This window comes from Lepisma saccharinum, chromosome 10 (genome assembly GCF_977018435.1).
Source record: "Lepisma saccharinum chromosome 10, izLepSacc3.1, whole genome shotgun sequence".
In the NCBI taxonomy this organism is placed as follows: domain Eukaryota; kingdom Metazoa; phylum Arthropoda; class Insecta; order Zygentoma; family Lepismatidae; genus Lepisma; species Lepisma saccharinum.
Window position 1 is genome coordinate 35,711,867 of NC_139238.1, and position 22,174 is coordinate 35,734,040.

At 35.9% G+C, this 22,174-nt stretch overlaps 1 protein-coding gene across 1 annotated transcript in view; it reads right to left on the reverse strand.

Annotated features, from left to right (window-relative positions):
• The window catches only part of LOC145994066 (ATP-binding cassette sub-family C member 4-like), a 139,753-nt gene extending 121,276 nt beyond the window's left edge, over positions 1-18,477 (reverse strand). Inside the window, exons 1-4 of the mRNA XM_083130151.1 lie at positions 18,392-18,477; positions 17,458-17,587; positions 7,670-7,783; positions 2,803-2,943 (exon numbers count right to left, since the gene is read on the reverse strand). Of these exons, the coding sequence (XP_082986277.1) occupies positions 2,803-2,943; positions 7,670-7,783; positions 17,458-17,540 (338 nt within the window). The 5' untranslated portion in view covers positions 17,541-17,587; positions 18,392-18,477. The remainder of the gene's footprint in view (positions 1-2,802; positions 2,944-7,669; positions 7,784-17,457; positions 17,588-18,391) is intronic.
• Between the last annotated feature and the right edge of the window lie 3,697 nt (positions 18,478-22,174).

Consider the following 22,174-nt stretch of genomic DNA (forward strand, 5'->3'; position numbering starts at 1 on the left):
CTCCCACCTCAGAAAGTGGGGGTGAGGCTGGCAGTCAGTAGATAGACCTTGGCCCTCATGAGAACCCTCACAAAAAACACCCATGCTTAGGCTTGGATTCAAACCTGGAACCCCTGGCATCATAGCATGCTGTGCTAACCACTCTGCCATAGAGATCTGCAGTCCCAGGTTCGAATCCGACCTGGGTATGGGTGTCATTCATGAGTGTCCCTTAATCAATTTTATCATATCATAACTCATTCTTATTTTCATGATTAGATAAAAGTGCCAGAAAAGTGAAGTAAAATAAACCAAATTAATCAACTAACTCTTGCATTGTTATTAGGTAGAAACATTTTTGTATTAAACTGTTTGAATTTTTTCATAAATGGTGAAACAGATTAATTTAATTAAGGAACAAACACAATGAAATATTCATAATTTATCCAGAAAATGCTACATACACGATTTTCTTTTGAGATATTCACGGACTTAAGCGGGCCATCCATTTGCAAGGAAGCATGCATTCTTTTCTCCCCCCTCAAGGTCGTTGACCCTCGCATCAGGCATGAGAAAGGTTTATTGCTGTCCGGACCAAATGTGAAAGTGGTTGCAGGTGGAATCAGGTTCAAAGAGTCTTTCAGTTTTTCACAAGATTCTGGCATTTCAAACATTTGGAAGTTTTGCACCAGTCTGGCCTATTCGCGTGTGCGCAAAGTTTGCTTTGCTACTTTTCTGGGGTTTGGTTGAGGGGGTTGAAAATTAGTAGTTGTAGGTTTTGGAGGGATTTTCTTTATTGGTGTTTATGCATACCTTGTTATAGAAGGTGAAATATGATTATGCTATGAACAACATATTGACGTGTCGTGTATTGGGACCGAGTGCAGTAAGGGAATTTGTGGTGAAGAAAATTAATTCCTTCGAACAACTTTCAGAAGGAACATCAAAAAGTCATAGACTCAAAAAAATCAAGAGCTGGAGATGATGATATTTACCACCCTCTGGTACTTTCATGCATATTTCCAGATGGTGCTGCGGTGGGGTGCCAGAACCCATAGACGTAACTTGACACGGCACGGTGCAAGGGAGGGCACCCCCCACACACACACACACAAATTTGCATGTTTATAAAAATGTACAATGGTAGAAGATTTTTTAAAAAAAGCTTTTGGAACCTGCTGTTCATATTTTCCTCCTCCCTTCCCAAAGTTAGGCTACAGGTTACTCTGGTGCCGGAACCTAGAGGGCATGTACTTCATCCGATATTTGAACCCAAGGATTTCAGATTGCAAAAATTGATACAGTAAAACTTCTCAATAATGGATAGGCCTGGGGAAAAAATAAATCTCCGTTATTAAGAAGTGTCCACTATTCAGAAAAAAGTGTAAGATGTTACACAATAGGATAAGCATATTACAGTACGTACTTTACGAACACTAAGTTTCTCTTTCTCATAGATGTTGATGACTTCAACTTTTTCCTTTAAAGTCAGTCATTTGCGTTTCTGCAACATCATAGCAAAAGTGACACACACTTCTCAAGATAACCACAAAGAATACTGTCTACTGCACTTTTAAAAAGAAATACGTTCAGTGCAACATAAAAAAATGCATGCTAGTTTGAAATACTGACCATTGTTGTGTCGAATTCCAGGAATTGCGACCGTTTTCTTTCAGGCTGTCCGTTATTGAGAAGTAATATTGCCATTACATCCCATGTATTTCTACCGGGGAATTCAAAAATGTCCGTAATTTAGAGGTGTCCGTTAGGAGAAGTTTTACTGTATATTGTGTCATTAAGCTCGTCATGCTCTGCTACACCACGAAAATTTCCATACCTCATACAAGATTCGAATCCAGTACTAGTAATATCGCAAGACACTAGTTTGGTCGTGAAGCGTGCCTATTTGTAATATCTATGACTATAACAGGCCTAGAAAAAAACGTGAATGAGATATTAATTAACACACTTTCAAATACTCTGTTCTCAGAACAGAATAAATTGCATGGCAGGTTTCTGAGATTATTCATCCAATTTTTGTGGTGTAATGACGATCGATTAATTAAATTATTATCATATTATATAATATTACTATATTATTATTATTATGAGACACTTGGTTTGGACCCCTCCCCCGAAATATATTTCTAGATACATGCCTCGTCCTGTGTAAACAGTTTCTATAATTTTCTCTGTCGAAAGTCATTCAGCAAATTCATATGGCTGCATGTACAGTTCTCATTACCAAAAAACAGAACCTATATCTTCTTTTCTTTTTAAAAGGGTGCTATCTAAAATAACATCGAAAACAAGCAGCTCTGTGTTTTCAAAGGACAGGAGCCAGGGGTCTTGCCATGAGAAATTGCCATAATGCAATGGACGTTCGAAGCAAAGAAAATGCAACAAAAAATGAGCGGCATTCATTTTTCAGCTGCAAGTGTGCAACCATTTGACTCCAGCTTTTGGCAATCGCAGGGTCTCCACAATGGGCTTGGAGCATTTCCCTGACTTTTCTTTGTAAATAGATGGCCCGCTTTAAACTATGTGCATGACAAAATGATACACATTGGTATTTTATGTATACAAAAGAAACTGTACATTACAAATTACCTTTAAAAACAATATTTATACTAACAGTAACAGACTCTTTATACAAATACACATTCACCTATAACTGTGTTTTTAAACTTTGCACAATTTTGCATTTCTTTTTTTTATAAATTAACATCAGATAGCAAGACAAACCTTGGAAACTAACTGAAATGAAAAAAATTTGAATGAAATATTTTGTATTTAATACAAATACTTTAATACACATCATACCTGAAACACAGCTCTTCCAACACTAACAAAAAGCCATACATCATGTACTCTAGGCCAAAACACCTCCAAAGTATTCTTACTAAACTCGATGGCTTCTTTCTCTTTTTCTTGGCAGACTTCCTTACAGACTGATATATTTTTCTAGAAATACACACGAAAAACAAAAAAGACATAATTAAAAAAGTTATGTTAGTAGTATTATAATCATATCGGAAATTACAAAAAAATACTTTATCTAAAGGGTGATATAAGTTAATTAAATGAAACTTAAAGCACTCACTGCCTTTACAAATTACAATCTACAAGAAAGGGATAATTATTATTAACTAGCTGATTGCCCGGTGTTGCCCAGGTATTTAATTATCCCTATCTTCTCTTAGACAGGAAAATAATGAATTTTAACTATAGTGTAAAATGAACTTGGAGTCAAACAGCATTGAGAGTGTTACTATTCATCTTAGGACCCCAAAAACTATGGATTCCACACTAATGTCGGTTGTTTTCGATTATTTTTACATGTTACCCCCTCCCTCCCCCACCCCTAGGGGTGTCTTACCACCACAGTATTTCTTTCCATGTTGCAAGTGATATGTGTACCAAGTTTGGTTGAAATTGCTCCAGGTGTTCGAGAGTTATGCCAGAACAAACACACATACATCCATTTTTATATATACCTAGGTATAGAAGATTTAAAACAGTGAATCATTGAAATTTTAGTACAAGGAATTTTGTACAAAGGCCTAAGGTTGACTTTCCCAGTTGAAAAAGTTCTTTGTAAATATTTTCTGGTGACCAGACATTTTCACCTAGAATCCCAGTGACCCAAAGATATCTCCGGGGTGCTGAACTGTCTTGGTTTTTAACCCAAAAGCAAAATATGCCGTATTTTCTGAGTAGCTTGATTTTATCATTGTTATCTCTGATTTGATTTTTGCTCTTTAGCATCTCTTTTCTGCCACTTTTGACTAATCCAGGGTGACTACTGTAGGACAATGATAAAATTCAAGTATAATTCCTGGTTTTCAAAGATGAATTCCCCGAAAATTCAAGGCCAAAAGCACATATTTTCTCTATTTCAACCTGATGTATTATCATCTCTCACCACCCACACACAGGTGGCACCATAGGTGCAGACTTTGGGGGGCAAGGCACTTTCTGCCTGCACCCCAAATTCACGTAAAAGGACAGATTTTATACATATTTACATATATAAAATATTGCTTTTGCCAACCTCGTCCCTTAAAAAATTTATCTTAAGTTGGCAAATCTGTAACACACACAAATACGAGTATATTAACAATATAAAGGGTCTATGCGATTCCATGTATACAAAAATTCTAAATTCAAATCAATTACTTAATTTAAGGTGTGGACTTTACATTTGCCATTTCACATACTCAGACTCGAAATACATCTACAAACATAAGTCACAAATGTTTCGGAATATATTCTATAATCTATGAGAAATTGTTAATTGTATAAGAATTACAAACTAAAATTTACCTAATCATCTTCAAGATATCTTGCAATAATATTCTGCCTGTCAGACACAATGTTCTGCAAAGGAGTAAACGGCTGGAGAAAATTCTGTTTTATTTTTCATGCAGCTCTCTTTACCTTCTTTGATAAAACTAAAAGCTTAAGCTTAACTGTGAAAAACTTGCATCAGGGTATTTAAAAACATGTATAAATTCAATGGTTTTGGGATTAACTAAAGTTCCAAATTTTCATGTTTAAGAGGAAAAATTCAAGCAGAATTCACACAGAATTCCTGGAATTCCCGGTGAGTAGCCACCATGTAATCACAACGATGAGGATGAAATTGATGAAGAAACACACACAAAGAACACCCATGACCAGGCTAGGATTCAAACCCGGGACCCCTGGTGTGTAGTGCATTGTGCTAACCACTCCATTATCATTGTTATTACCTGATAAATATAAATCCTAGAATCCAAATGCTATTCATGCTACCCTGAAGATGAGAGTGACATTAGCTCTCGAAAGCTTGGAATTGTTTCTACAACGTACCTGGTTGATAGCACGAGAGTATCTTTTCATCATTCGTTGCCAGGAAAGCTTCAAGTCTTACTTCAAGTACCTGTACGGGAAAGAAATTCTACATCGCATCCGCAGATTCGAGGACTTACGGTTCAAGATAGCGAAACTACTCTCCTAACCCTAGCTTTCTTACTTCAATGCAGAGACAAGAACGTCATCCCAATCTTCGCTACACTAAAATACCCCATCAAGAACATAACTTCCAGCAATATACTAAGATGTCCAGCATGGCACTGGTAAGGGAAAGGGTACACTTAATGCCGTGAACTTGAGCACGCCAACAGAAATCTAATACACTTCGACCTGGAAATCGCCACCTCTGTATCTCCGATGGATTGGGAATGGATCAACCCCACCACCAGAGCTCGCATGGAACTTCAAACGAACCAGACTACCGCGAAACAAACCAGGAAATTCAGCCATGTAGAAGCAGCCAGCCTACCAACAGCTAAGCCAGCCAGCCAGAACACCAACCGGAACATGGTCAACCTAATGGACATGACTTTTGATGAAGCCACAATATCTATACTTTTCAAGGGTTTAAACTTCATTGCATCACCTAAAAGTATCCCCCTCAGGGACATAATCAGCAGTATCGAGCAGACTGTAAAAGATCTTCCCGACGAGACCGCTCAAGACATATGTCAAGAAACATACTCTCATTGACAAAAAAAATGAATCACCTAAAAGTGGTGGAAATGAAATGAAACTTTACCTGTTGACAGGTTATGTGACTGTATTGCAATGATTACAAAATCAGATCAAACGCGGACAATAGTGTGTGCACTACAGGCATACTGCTGACCCCATGTCAGGAGTTTGTGCCCCCCCCCCCCCTCAGACCTTGATACATGCACCAATTCAGTTTGGAATATAGTCGTAGAGTCTTCGTATCCTCTCCCAAGGCAAGTCGGCCCACAGCCGTTGTAACTGGTCTCCATGTCTTCTGGTTACGGCAACACTCCAAATGCAGCCATTTGTGTTCTGGTGTTAACGGCAACCCCCACATGGGTTGGTGAACTCATAGTCTGGCTGCTGCCAGTCTACGACCAATGGTGTGGGATGGTTCATGGTGTAGTAGAGTCTCTTCTATGTGTGTCCGGATAGCAGACGCAGATGTGATGGGGTTGCAAAATACTTGGTGCAGAATACTGTGATCCTCCCTTGGTGTGGCCAGTCTTGGTCGACCCGAACCTTCACTACGTCTGTAGGTGCCCTCACGTATCCATTAGTGCCAAAATCTGGCCACTGTGACATCTGAATCCTCGAGATGCCTGGCAATTTCAAGATTCAACCAATCGGCCTCATACAGACTCCCATACGTGCTGGTAAAGCTGTCTGATACGTCTACGAGGCATTCTCCGTGTTCATCACCTTCTCACAGTGTTCACTGTCTGACACTCCACACATTACAAATCATTGCAACTCTAATCATGCGGTAAATGCTGTAAAGCATACATTGGACAGATAGGCAGGACAATAGAGCAGCACTGCAAAGGACACCAAAGCTACATCAGGAATTTCCATCCAGAAAAGTCGGGGCTAGCGGATCATCCCATCACCGAGGGCCATAGCCCAGATTTCAGCAACACAGAAATTATAGCCAAATGATTAAACTACTGGGACCGCAACATAGAAGAAGCAATAGCTATTCATGGGAACAAGGAGAAACTCAATCACGACACGGGGCTCGAACTGGACCCAGCTTGGCAAGTGATAGTTGACCAGCAGCACGGATGTAGCAGACACGATACCTGATTGATCTGCCATCTTCACCAGCAACCCCCCCTCCACAAATGTATATACACCAGGTTGATACTCAGGACTGCACTTCTACCCTGAAGATGATAGTGACGCTAGCTCTCGAAAGCTTGGAATTGTTTCCACAACTCGCCTGGTCGATACCCCGAGAGAATCTTTTCATATAAAGTGAAGTGTCCCTGTTGTTCCCTGAAAAAAATGGTCAAACTAGCCAAAGCCAGAGCGATCAAAGAACAAATTTAAAATTCTATTTTTGTCTCTTCCATCAAAAGGCTGGGAGTGTCCATGAACCAATTGGCTTGGTCCAGTTGGTGAGGGGAAATTCTTGTTGTATTCCACGTTGCCAAACTTATGCTTCACAGCAAAAGTTTTTGAAGAATAGCAAAGGCATCCGCAACAAGGCCCAGGTGCAATAAAACCTAACAGCTCTCAGATTCTCTGTCTCTCCCTGAACTGCGAGTGGAGGGTGCTTGTTGACAGCAGGTTGTCATTTACGACTGAGCAAAAATCAGGCTTGTGGCAACACAGTTTCTTGAACATGGAAACTCCCACATTTGGATACAAAAATCAAAGTTTGTTCTTCTATCGTACGGCATTTATTTATAGAAGAAAAAAAAGTGGGAGGCAGTGATGTATGAATAGGGTTCATGATTATCAAAAACTCCAAAAAGCTTGTGAATTCCAAATAGGCTGTGAAAACTCATTTTAATCTACTGATTTTGTCACCATTGTGTGAATAATGTCACCCTCCTGGGTGTTAAGTGGCAAAAAAAATACCACGAGTGTGACAATTTGATTCATGAGAACTATCTAAGTCCAAAGTAAAGGTTGAGGTTAAAATTTTCTGTCTGGTAATAACATGACGGTCATTTAAAAGATATTGAAGTTATTGGTGGCAGAAAGTATGGCATGACTCAATTTAAAATTTCTTAAATTATGCAAAAAAAAAAAAAAAAACACCAGCCAACCACCTATTCCATGTCTCCACGTTTCATCTATTCACATGCAAAGAGAAAAAGACATCATACTTAAATCAATCCACTACCTTTCAACTTTGTCTCCCAACACCTGTGATTTATGTTCTTGCAGTGGATCTGGTAGATCTTCAACTCCATCAGTAGCTTTCTTCCCTTTCTTACAGAAGACTGGAATCACCCAACTGGAAAACAATGATACAACCTCTAGAATTAAATATTCCACTGCAACTGAATAAAATGAAGCAAAAGATAGTACAAATTAGTTTTTCAAATACAATTTGGAATGGCACTATAACGAATATCAGGTATTAACAGTGCTGACTTGGTTTATTTTCTTTTCCATGATTTTCTGCCAAATTTGGCTAATCATGATTATGGCGATGAAATGTATTTGATGAAGGAATGGTCACAAAGGGATGTGCACACCAACCAACCAACACTAAGCATTATATTTTAAGAAATGACATTAGTAATCAGTATCGATAATACTGTTTATGTCTTTCTAAAACAGCTATGGTATAATTCTCCACAATCTCCTCAACACGACCAAAACTCGACTTTGCAACCAATTATGCGAGCGAAGTGAGCAAGAAATTTTTTTATATCCATTCTTTTGGCTCCACACCAGAATTTGAGCTACAATCTAAGACTAATAGTAATACACAAGAGTTAGATATCCCCCCCCCCCCCAAATTGAATGCCCCTAAACAAAATTACAGTTATAATTTAAGACTTAACACTGATCTTCATTTATCAATCCCCTATTAGACCCCCACATCACTTCCTGATAATACATATTACCCCTTACAATCCACTTGACAGCCTATCTCTATAGCAGCAATGGTTAATTATCAATTCAACATAATTCAACATGTGTCCAATGCTGTACTGTTTACTCATAAAAAATCTCCCGCCTACCAACCCCCCAAAAAAGTTGGATGGTAGCAATGTGCATCCACAAACCTGTGTCTAGGTAGCCCTGTCCATTTTCTTCATCTAATGGAATAAATATGGTGCACCTAAGGTGTAATTTTTATATATATATATATATATATATATATATATATATATATATATATATATATATATATATATATATATTTTAGAAAAAAATATATAAATGTAGAATTTTATATTATTTTTAACCCTGCATTGGTCGCACACAGTCTCTCATTCGGGGTGTGTGATTTTAATGTCGTTATTTATCAATGATTGTTTTGTTAACACCCTCCCTCTGTCTAGCTGAGTTTCTAGCCGCTTGGGAGGGTTTGTTGAAGCCACTTGCTGTCTGAGTCCATGCGTAGCTATAGACATACCTAGTTTTCACTAAAAATCCGATATGCCGTTCCATGCACGATTAACGAAGAGTACCTTTTTATAATTTTATAGAATTTCAAGTTTTATAGTTTTATGGGATCTCAATTGTTGAAAGAAAAGCCTATATGAAATAATTGAGGACTTGGCATCTTAGACCGTTAATTTGGCATTTTTTAAAAACCCATGGCTGTGCCTGACCCACAAAGGGTTAAGGAAAAAATTTCCCCAAATTTTCGATGGTGCAGTCTGCTCCATAATCCCGCTCTTTATAGGAACCCTTACTGGTGAAGGAAAGTAAGTCTGTTAGTGCTTCAAGCAAGGAAATATAGTACCCAAAACAACATTCTACAACAGCTACTTTCATAAATGTATCATAAAATAAAGTAAATCTAACACAAAGGACTGAAAACTTATGAAACCAAAAGAGAAGTGGAATTATCGTTAGGAGTGTTTGTAAATTTGGTGCCGATAGAAATTTTCAACATTTTGGTTAAGTTGGGAGTGATTAGTTTGATGGTGCGATCTCTTGCCCATGTTCTTTAACTATTTGAGTGTGCATACAACTGATCTTTAGTAATAAAGGGTGGGGCATGGGAACAGACGAATTTGAAAAAGTCACTACAAAGTTAATTTTTGTTGGGGAAAAAAAAATATTTACAGAAATATATAGTGAAGATCATAGCATTTTATGATAGACATTCAAATGTCCCGTTACTAGCAATTTTGACATGGTGTTGTTGATGAGTGATGAAGCTCACTTCCACCTAAATGGTTCTGTAAATAAACAGAACTGTCGCTACTGGGCTGTGGAAAATCCCCGACAACTCCATCAGAAACCCCTACACAGCCCAAAAGTGACCATGTGGTGCCCTGTAGGTAAGGTTGGCATCATCGGTTCTTATTTTTTTTAGGTCAACGCTGATCGTTACATTCAGATGTTAAACACCTTTCTGGTACCTGAATTACAGAGGAGGAGGATTACTCGTCAAGCAGTGTGGTTTCAGCAAGATGGTGGCACAGCTCACACAGCCAGAGCCTCAATGACTACTCTTTAAGATCTGTTCTCAAACCGCGTCATTTCCAGATTTGGTGATGTTCCATGGCCACCCTCGATGCCCGGACTTGTCCATGTATAATTTTTTGTTTTATGGGGGTACCCGAAGTCGCACGTCCACGAGAGTAGGCCACGCACAATAGATCAGTTGAAGGAGGCTATTCGTGAGACCATCAGCCAAATCGACAGAGAAATGCTGCAGAAATGTCCATGATTGCCTTCAAAGTTGCATCTGCGAAAATGGACGCCATTTGTCCGATGGAATTTTTTGCACATGAATAACATAAAATGCTATGATCTTCACTATATATTTCTGTAAATAATTTTTTTTCCAGCAAAAATTTACTTTGTAGTGACTTTTTCAAATTTGTCCAGTTCCCATGCCCCACCCTGTACAAAGCAGTGAAAGTACTCCAAGATGGCAGGTATTTACTTAGAAGGGTCATACTCTGGAATCAAATATGTCAGTTTATTTGTGTTTTCCACATGCTAGAACCATATATATATATATATATATACACACACACACACACACACACACACACATTCTTTTCTCTTTGATGATAATCTTTATATATATATATATATATATATATATATATATATATATATATATATATATATAATAAAACATCAAAATCTGTTGAATAAAACAAAATCAATGTTATTCTTGAGAGTTATTTTCCTTTCAATCTCCATTCTTTCCCTCCAAACGTTTGGAAGTTGGCAGAACTGTCAGCTTCATTGTTAATACTACAATGACGATACAGTTTTCGAATTGTCTTCAAGTTTTGTAACAAGAAAAGCAAGTGTTTATTGTTGATGCTTTTGCAACATGGCAGCAAAGAAGGATGGGTAGGGTAGGTAGCCAGCATGTCTGGAAGCATAGAATTGTCAATAAAGAAAGGATGTGATATTAGTGCAACTGTCCAACTACTACTGCTTTGTTGATGGGTTAAGAAAGATGTCCTAATTATTCATTTACAGAATTTGGCAACCCTAAACAAAGCAACATGTAATTCTACGGGTTATGAAATGTTGCTCAGTTGTAGGCTCATATCTATCCCAAAAAAACAAATTGTTTTCCTCACCCAGTAATAATTAGGGAGTCAGGACATGAGAACCAATATTTTCAAAATCCCCTCCCCCCTCTCCCAAACTGAAATTTCTTTTTCCTTTTATTCAAATAATCCTAGTAGTTTTTCTTGTATTGTAGAATTATTTTCCTGTAGTTTAAAGTTATTATAAGCATAAGAAAACAGTTTTTCGTTTCAGACATTTATTTTCAAGCTAAAATGAAAATAAATGTCTGATGAAGAGAGTGTGTGTTCTCCTGAAACGAAAAACTGTTTTCTTATGCTTGTAATAACCGTAAACTACAGAAAATAATTCAAATAATCCAACACAAGTAATTTTCTCTCTAAGAATGGTCCTATATGCCATTAAAATTCAACATAACTTACATAATCCTGATATTGGAACTGATTTTGGGAAATATGTAGAAACACTGCATCGTTGGAACTCTATGATACATTTAAATTGTTTTATTCCTTATGATCTGTTTTTTTATATGAGTTTGAATGGTGATATCTACATATCAGAGCTGCTCTGTTAACCCTAGAAAGGTAATGTGTCTTGTGTCAAACGTTAAAGCTAACCATTCGTCTGCTGGACTAGTTATTTCTTCAGAAGTAAAACATGAATAGCATAGCAGGAATGTAAAATTACATTTTTATAAGTCTTGTGTGCACTCAAAACATCCATTTGACTAGTGTCCACCACACTTGCCTTTGGGGCAACGGCAGCAAAACAATCTGGTCATCCTCCTCTTGCTTAAGGGTCAGAATGCACAAATTTTCCTTCCTTGTTGTTGTTGAACATCTGTATTACTTTTTTGCATTTCCACATTCAGGATGATAGCAAAATCTCACGAAGTTGTTGTGGATGTTTTGGTGTACGTAGACAATGACGTTTCATCTATCAGAGGATAACTATCTCCCTAGCCTTCTTAAACCCGAAGGTTCATGGCTGCAGCAACACAGGCCTTCCATCTGTCCCTATCTTGAGCAAGTTCTATATACTCTTTTCCATCCCTACCGATTTCCTTTAGGTCCATTTCAACGTTGTCCCTCCATCTTCGTCTTGGCCTTCCTACAGGTCTCTTACCATCAGGTTTCCCAACAAGAATCCTGTAAACTCCTCTTTCCTCTCCCATTCGTGCCACATGACCTGCCCACCTAAGTCTTCTTCATTTAATCATTCTAATAATATCTGGACATGAATACAAATTATGTAGTTCTAAATTATGTAACCTTCTCCACTCACCTGTCTCCTCATCCCTTTTAGGTCCAAATATTTTCCTAAGGATCTTATTTTCAAATACTCTCAATTTATGTTCCTCTTTCAATGTAAGGGACCAAGTTTCACATCCATATAATACTACAGGCAAAATTACTGTTTTGTATATTTTAACTTTTAGTTTCTTAGATATTAAACGAGAAGACAAAAGTTTATGAAGAGAGAAGTAACATGCATTTCCTGAATTAAGCCTACTTTTTATTTCCTCTTTAATATAATTTTCATTTGTTAATATTACTCCTAAGTATTTGAATTTGGAAACTGGTTCAAACGAGTTGTTATCAATAATTAGATTTTGATTATTACCTAACACTTGGTTTCGGCCTGTAAGCATATATTTAGTTTTCTCTTTGTTAACTTCCAAACCTATCTCTTTAGCAGTTTTGAAAAATATTTTAGCATTATTCCTAATTGTATTCACGTCATCCCCCAGTAAGTCTACATCATCTGCATATGCTAACAACTGAGTCACACCATTTAATTTTAGTCCTTCTTCAGTTTCTTTTACCTTCCTAACAGCATATTCTAAGGCAAAATTAAAGAGCAATGGAGATAATGCATCTCCTTGTTTTAACCCATCATGAATTGTAAATTTGTCAGACATATTAATACCCACACGAATTTTACTTTCTGTTTCACTGGTGCATATTTTTATCATACTAACAAGCTTCTTAGGTATTCCAAACTCTACTAATATATTACATAATTTATCTATTTTGACCGAATCATATGCTTTTTTGAAATCAATGAATAGCTGATGGACATTTTGATTATATTCCCACTTTTTCTCAAGTGTCTGTCTGATGTGAAAAATTTGATCTGTAGTTGATCTGTTACGTTTAAATCCACATTGATAATCACCTATAATTTCATTATCATATGGGGTTAGTCTTGTTAAAAGAATGTTTGATAATATTTTATATGTTGTTGAGAGTAGAGAAATTCCACGGTAATTATTGCAGTTCATTTTATCACCTTTTTTAAACACAGGAACAATTATGGATTCTTTCCACTGTTGAGGGATTTCTTCTTTATTCCATATTAAACAAATTAATTTATGAATTTGACATATTAATGAATTTCCACCATATTTAATTAACTCAGCTGGTATTAAATCAATGCCAGGTGCTTTGTTATTCTTTAGCCTTTTAATAGCATCCTTAACTTCAGTCAAGTTAAGTTCTGGAACTAAAGGTTCTGCTGTGTGGACTTCATTTACTTCTGATTTATCTCCTACATGGACATTTAAAAGGTCATTAAAGTAGTTCTTCCATCTATTTAGAATTTTGCTGGGGTCAGCTAGAAAATCACAGTCTTTATCTTTTATCAAGTTTACTTTAGGTTGCCACCCCTTTCTAAACTCATTTACACCTTTATATAAATCTCTGATATTTTTATTTTTGCTGTTTGTTTCAATTTCGTTAATTTTGCTTTTCAAGTAATCTCTTTTTTTACATCTAAACGTGGGGGTAACTTCTCACTTTACTCTATTATAATTGTTTAGATTTGTATAATCAGAGTTATTTAACCACCTAAGTCTAGCCTGATTTCTTATTTCTATTAGATTATGACATTCATTATCAAACCATGGCTTACTTTTTCTTGGTTTATGGTATCCTATACTATCAGAGGATGCAACATTAAAAAACTGTTAAAAACACACTGAAGGAATGCTTGTAAAGGGACACCAGTACTCCCTGTCAGTCTCTCTGATCCAAATGAAGGTAGATGGGACTGGGAACGGAAAATTTTAGTGGAAGGGGGTGAAACAAGAAAACGCACCTCCCCCCTTCCCCATGCGTAGTCTGCCAGATGACGCGTTAACTTTCTAGGGTTGATTATGCAGGCCATAGTGACTCACCAAAGGAGACATTTTGAGCAAAGTTGACTTTTTCTCTTCTTCTAATTGCACTTGTTTGTAGGTAGGCTAGATAAATTTAACTACCCACTTCCCATGAGAGCAGAGGCACCCCCCCAAAAAAAAAACTGAATCTCCATGAAAACCTGTTTTTGTACTTGACAGCACATTTGAAAAGCACACTTAAAAGAATTAAAAAAAAAAAACCTTTCTGGCAAGTAGATACAATACTTATACCATATTTCAAATATGTCATGAACTCACGTATATATGTGAGTATATGACAAGACAAGAATAAGGCAATAAGGCATGTGATGATGGAGAACCACATGTTAAGAATTAATCCCTTGCTTTAGGTAACATGTGCTAGGTTAAAAGGTGCTAACAATTGTTTTTCTTAGGAGCAATTACACCGTTATTCTTATGTCCATCAATGTTTTGCACGCTTATCATAAAATTTCCTACTTAATACAATAAAACTTGAATGAATTCAGAAGTATATATATATATCAGCCATTCCAGTTGTCACGGACGTTACAGTTTTACTAATTTAAAGCTCTTAACATTAAAATTAAATGTATTTTGTGAACTTTTTTAAACATGAAACACAGTAAATGGTGATGACCTCCCTACAGAAAAAACTATGTTGAGTAAAATGTATTACTATTCTGGAAACTGAAAAAAATGTTCAGTCACGGATGTCACAGAATTTGTGAACTCACATTACAGGCTGTGAACTAAAATTTAAAAATCCAGGTTACTGCCTGAGACAAAATTCATTTTATACTCATTGTGTTGATCTGCAAGCTTTACAGGTTCTAGTTCTGATCTATTAATTCACAAAAACGAAAAGGAATAGATTTTATAATTGATTTATTCATGTCACGGATGTTACATGGAATTCGTCACGGATGTTACATCTGACATAATATATGACAGACAGTTAAGATTTGTACTGTTCTACCTTTCTTAAATTAATAAGATTACATGGTATAATTAACACAATTATGCAGTGATACATAATTAACACTCTAATTAGAAATCAGAGCAAATAATTTTATTTATTGGAAGAAACCATGGATTGAAGAAAAGTCTTGTGTGGTCATTATCCAATTTGTAATTATTATAACACAAATAGGATTTTAAAGACTTTTCTTAAAAATAAAAATCCTACAAGCAGATTTTGCTTTTGAAATCATAGATAACTCTACTTCCATTTTCCGTTATAGTTGGATTAGATAGAATGCGGACCACCTGCTTAATGTTTATTTATTTTTCATCCTCTTTATTAGGTACGAATAAATTGTCAGTTTTTCCATACTGCTTCAAGAAGATCACACGTAAATCACCACTGTTTCGCAAAACACTTGTCTGACACACTGCAACATAGTTATGGCTAACCTGAGTCTTTCCAGACCAGTGATGCAGACTTCAACGTAAACTCAGGTACAATATTCACATTGAGTTCACATAGGTCTAATTCTTCGGTTTTCGAGTTATGTCCAAGTTCATTTATGTTGTTTTCAACAGATGCATCATCATCATCATCATCATCACAGTCATCAGAATAGGATTCAGATCAATTTTCTTGATTTGATGTATTTCTTGTATTTCTGGTGTCGTTCGCACGTACTCCCATCGTTTGTTCAAAAATACTGAAGTTTCTTCCGTCTCTTGGTTACAAAAAGAACCTCAGTTGACTTACATTGAGCTTCAGTGACTTTGAAGAATTCTTCAGCATTTTGAACAGTACAAAGTAGTGATTTTACTGCTATTGAAGAATATGAGCTCAAAGCTGAAGGGTTTGGAGGTGTATTGGTCTTCATCGCTTTGGCTTTTTTCCTCCTCCACTCCTGTACCCTCAATCTAGTCTTTTCTCTCCTCAAATTCAAAAGGTTTTTGTCTTTTGCACACTTTTCCTTTTCTTCTTGCCTTTTTAACCTATTTCTTTCTCTATCCTTTTCCAAATATGCAGCCCATCTCTCTGGATTTTCAGATTTCATTTTAGCTCTCATTTTTGCCATTCTAGGAGCAGACTTTGCAGGTGGCATTATCTGCAACAAGAGAAAACATAAACTTGGACCAAATTATAGGTTATATTATGTTTCTGTTAGCTACCACTGATTTTAAGGACATTTCATTATAACATAAAAAATAAATTCTAGATGGAACGAAGAAAAATAATTTCATTTTACTCTATGACTTAATAAAATCAAGTTCTACACATCAATAATATATTTTAAATATCTCTGAATTATACCAGTAATAGGTTATGTAACATGGACTATAGTTCATAAAGTTAGACAACCCAAACCTAAAAGTATCAGTGGTGATAGAAATGTAACATCCGTGACTTGTAACATCCGTGACATCTATTTTATTCTTATTTAAACTCAGATAATATCTTTAAGATGGTAGGATGCAAGTATTTTACTAGAATGTCAACATTATCTACTTTTGACAAAAACAAATTTAGTTCAATTCTGTATTTTTAAAAAGTATCTTCTTTTTGTCAAGGATGTTACACCATGTACATCTAATTACTGTTTTACATTGAATTCATAAATTTACTCACCTTGGTCTCTGAAATTCAGTGTGTAGACTCTCAAAACATAAACTCAGCAGTAAACTTCCTGAGAATGTAGTTAACAGTTGAACTGCATGTCTATAAGAGAGCTGCCAACTTAGTGAATGCTACTGGCCATGTATTGCCAACTAAAAGCAGCTATTTCTTGTAACAATAAAACATATCAAATATATTATTTTTCAAAATATCTCAGCAGAATGCTTAAATGAGAAGTTTTATCTACTCATTGCATGCAAATAGAACATATTTTTGATTATTAATTTTTTTTGGTATAATTCCCTCTTTACCCGGAATGGCTGATATAGAGTGTATACAATTTTAGAGTATTATAGACATAAGATTGGCGATGGACACACCTTTTTAGAAACGTTTAAGTTTGTTAGTAATCCGCCCCTTCCTTTGTTAGGTTAGGCATAGGCCTCCTAGATTTGATGGTTTACGCATTTCTCGATTTTATTACTCTGATGTGTATGCATGGAACACGAGTAGTATTTCGGAACCTTCTGTACCAACAAGTGTAATTTTCAAGTATGTACTTGGTCACTGAATCCCTCCAAAAACAATTATTGACATGTCCACAAAATACTCCTGTGGAAGTTGACATAAAATGTTTGTGTAACACCACAGAAAATATTAATTACAGTAGATTTACAATTCTAAATTACTGACAAATTATACATACCACATTAGAATTCGAGATAAGCATCCTGCATTTTGTTTTGGATGGGGTTTGATAGGCCGTTCAATTCCTCCACGATCATCCATTCTATTCACACATTCAGTCACAGACAAGAAATTTATTCAATCAGCTCCTAGTATAAATTTAAAGCAAAAGAATATGTTGTCATGTGGCGTTATTACGTTACTAGAACACTGACACAATATCCAACATAGCTATCACTAAAGTTATGTGTATCACACTTTATGTTTGAGTAATCGTAATGAAATTGTCTTTCAGATCAAAGATCATGATAATCCAGATTTTTCTGAATGAAAGTGTAAATATTTTTTTTCAGGTGCATAAGTTGAGCCATCGGTACTACTTTACTATACCAGAGACACCTATCAATGATTTATTTCACAATTTTTTACATTGCTAACGTACTATTCTGCATTGCGGAACATTTCTTTAGGTGAAATAATGAATTTCTAACGAAAATAATGTCTATTTCTTACATTAACGAGTACTTACTGTTGTTCGTTATTTCCCACAAACCATCCACGGGTAGCCCCAAAATTCACGATAGCCCCACGAACCATCACGGGGACGAGGTATGCCTACTAGGTTGGGTTAGGCCTGTTAGGTTAGGTTCCATTAGCACTCCTTTCGTTCAATTTAGCATATACGGACATGGGCTGTTAGCAGCAGCAATAGCGCGTCGGAAATAGATTTTCTTAGAAAACCACATGCATTCGCATTAAAATTCATCAAAACTACATTCCCGAACATCAACAACGCTACAGAAAATGATTTGCGTAAGTACTTTCTCCTGTAAATTTGAAGAAATCCGTCTCTGGTATAGTAAAGTGTTACCCAGCCATCTAATTTACGTACAGAAATAAAGTTAGAAACTACATTCTTTAGTATCAATTAGTACTTGTTATGAAAAACCTACAGCATCGTAGCCTACAATTACCACCATCCACTTTTTACATTTTTGCAAGGAATACATTTTTGAATCTTGCGCTTAGTGCACGCAGCATATCACAGATTCATATGTTCCCCACAGTGTTGCCGCAATATGAGGACACAATTTCCCTTTCCAAGGGGCAAAATTTCCCTTTTTGGACAATTTTCTCCCTTCACCTAAGCAAATTATATAATAATAATAATTAATAGTAGTGGTAGAAGCAGCATTATTAGTGGTGGTTGTGGAAGCAGTAGTAGTACGTAGTAAAGTATTCCACTGAATTCGTTATTAGTTTGAATAAAGAATATTTTTTTGAAAGAAAAAAAACATTTCGGTTTCCTCACTTCCTGACCAGGGTGCTTAGTCCCGACTCTCAATACGTGAGAACGGAAACGACCATTTCGTTATCACCCCAACTCGTGATTGGAGAGAAAATCGTAGTCCTGACTGGTCGTTAACGAGTGCCGACTTCGATGGCTTACGAGTTCTCGCTAACGACTGAGAATATAGTCTGTGATGCACTCAAAACACGTTTGTCGTAGAGGCTACACCCAAAGAACCAATCAGATGGCGAGAATTGAAATCGAGAGTCGTGAAGAATCGATCGATCTTCCTAAAAATCGATTGTGGTTTGTTTACTGTCTTATGTAGTTGCCCAAATGTCGAAATTGATCTTAAATGTAAAACTGCACGGAAAAATAAATAGTGAGTTTATTCGAATAGATAATATTCATGTATGTGAGTGGCACTCCATGCGGATTTTTCGGAAGAAAAAATAAAACAAATCTATGCACTTACCAAATTAGCTAATAACGTCAAGACTTAAAAAAGGAAGAAAAAAGTTGTACAATGTTATGAATGTCCAGCCCAATATTTTTTAAAGATGTAATAGTAGTTTTCTTCACTGCATAGAAGGCAGGGAGAGGGAGGGTTGTTTCTTTCAAATTTATTATGAAAAGAGGTGTTTCAAATATGTGGTCCAAGTTCCGATCGTTTAATTCAAAATTAATGGTATTTTTTACACGGCTCGATTTTTTTATCTGTATTAACACATCGTTACCACACATTCTTTATAGTTTTAGTGATTTCTTGCTGCATCTCGTGTGAAGAACGATTTTTCCCCTCCACACATACCTACATGATTGTTTGGGAGTATATATATATATTGCAACATATTGAAGGTTAGGTTTTTCTTGGTAAATAATATTTTACGAAATTTTAATGGCAAAAATACACACATATTCCTAAAATGAATGTTTTGCTTGTCTTTGATACAAATAGCTGATTGGTATCTTACGTTTTAGGTTAAGCAGGTTAGATTTAAGGCTCTTAGAATTAATAAAACATTCCTAAATACTTTCGTTGTAAGGTTGGGTTAGTCAGGTTTAGGGTTCTTAGCATTATAACAATATCTCTAAGTGAACAAAACATCCAGTCTCAAGCACAAAACTCCCTTCGAAGCTTGATGAAAATCTGCTAAAACTCCATGTCTTACATAACCGGAAACCAAAAATGATTATTTGCTGCAAATCACAGCTACTCGTGTAAGCTCCTTTAAAAATCGAAGTATCTCGGGTAAATAATACTTTGTGTAAAATTTAACAGTGCTAATTCATTTCTCCAAGCTTCAAACTTACCTTCACATATTGTTTCCAGTATTCCAAACTACTTTCTAATACATCTATAAAATTTGCAAAAATGAAAAAGAAAGAAAAAAGAAAAGAATACCATTCAACATTCGGAACCGTTGCCAACTTCTCTATTAATGGCAGAATATTGATTTTCGGTAGGTAATTGTGGGAGTTTGTGAATGAGGGGTGATTTTCTATGAGCATTGTAGGAATATGTATGCATTTTATCCTATATTTTCCAAATTTTATTTACAAAAAAAAAATATTGAAAAATCGAACGAAGACATCAAACATTGGGAAATACAGGAGTTATCCATTGTTGACATAACATTAAAGTGCAAAAGCAACCTTTTGATGTAATTCTTTTATGGCACATTCCTGGTAAATCCAGGTTCCTCCCCTCACTAATTCATAATTTATTGAATGGAGATGGAAGTATACAGAATTTCTTTGCATTACCAATTCAAGTGTGATTTTCCTCAGTGAAATGTACAGAAAACGTACCTCAAAAATGACAAAAATATGCTGTCATACAATGAATTTGCTAAAAAATATGCCTTAGGTTTTTTATGCATTTACATGACAAATGACAGCATCATCATAGCGTTCACAGAAGATAGGAAATTTAATTTGGTGTGGAGAAACAAGCTAGGATAAAAACATGACGTCCGTGAAGTTAGCACCGAACTGAAACGAGAAGTAAGCGACCTGAACGCAGCTGAAGCAAAGGATATAGATGGTAGCTCAGACATGACAAAACTCTGAGGCCTGTAAGGGGAAAAAAAATCTGAATATATACTTACTGATTTCATAAAGGTGCTTTGTCAAAAATGAAAATTGTTACTTCTGGAAGTTTATGACAGCCACACAATCTTCATTGTGTACCTCAACCTATATACTTACCATTCAAGTTAACATTTCTGGAGGTGTGAATATCCTTAGCTAGTTATATGCAATAGCTTATGGCAAGTTGTGAATATGCTTAACTAGATGGCACCTCCATTGCAGGAAGAACACAGTAATTGCATGACAAATTGTATGCTGTAACTTATTAATGCCTAACAGAACCAAGAAGTTACAGAACTGGCATTGTAAATTTACACAGAGATCCAAGTTGTGGATATTATGGGAGTGCAATACACAGGTTTTTTTTTTTTTGGAAACTCTGTGAGCATTGGCACATAATACCAAAGACATGTTTTTCCATTTCATAAATTTTCAGTCAATTTTAATGTCTCTAACATGTAAATTTTGCATTCCTAGATGCTATTTAATGATTGGTACAACAACTATAATTCCTCAAAACTATTTATTTCAGTCGTTATAGTACCGAGACAGTGATGTGAAAAGATTTATGAATTATAATGACAATCTTAGTGTAGGATTTCCCTTACTCTTTGAGTGGAGTGGAGTTTTAAGTCAACTTTTGTGCACAGATAGGCTAATTGGGACTGGACCTACAGTTTAAAGTACGATCCGAACCACTATGCCTCACCTGTTCTCAAACTTGGAACCCCTTGATTGCAAAGCAAATATGTTACAACTATGCCATTGGGGAAGCACCCGTACCATTTGAAGTAGATGATGTAATAAAAATTATTGTGGATGCCGTATGAAAATTGAAATATAGCTCCATTAAGCCTTGTTTCCATGATTATGAAAAACTAAATATGCTGACCAAGGCAGTAATTTATTTTATTATAAAACATAAACTAACGTAACGTTTCAACCTTCTAGCAAGGTCTTCTTCAGACTCTGTATCAAGTACAAAAGTAACCAGATACAACAAGAAGGGTAATATATATACACAAACATTACTCCCTCCAGACTATTTAGAAAGTTGTTAGGAACTTTCTAGCAGATGACTTTCACTTTCCAACTTTACTTTCACCTAAAAGGCTAAACACAATTACTTCCATATAGAATGTGGTTGGACTTTTTAATCTCACGCTCTTTTCCCTTCATTTTTCTTCCTTCTCCTCTCCTCTTTTTGAAATATAGCATCAAAAGGTAAAAATAAGAGATTGAAAATGAAATCTGGAGTCCCCTTGATGTTGAGGTAATTAAGATTTGACTAATCTAGTAATGGGGAGACTGTTCAAAGAAGTCCTCCCATTAATGACTATTGCAATATTGT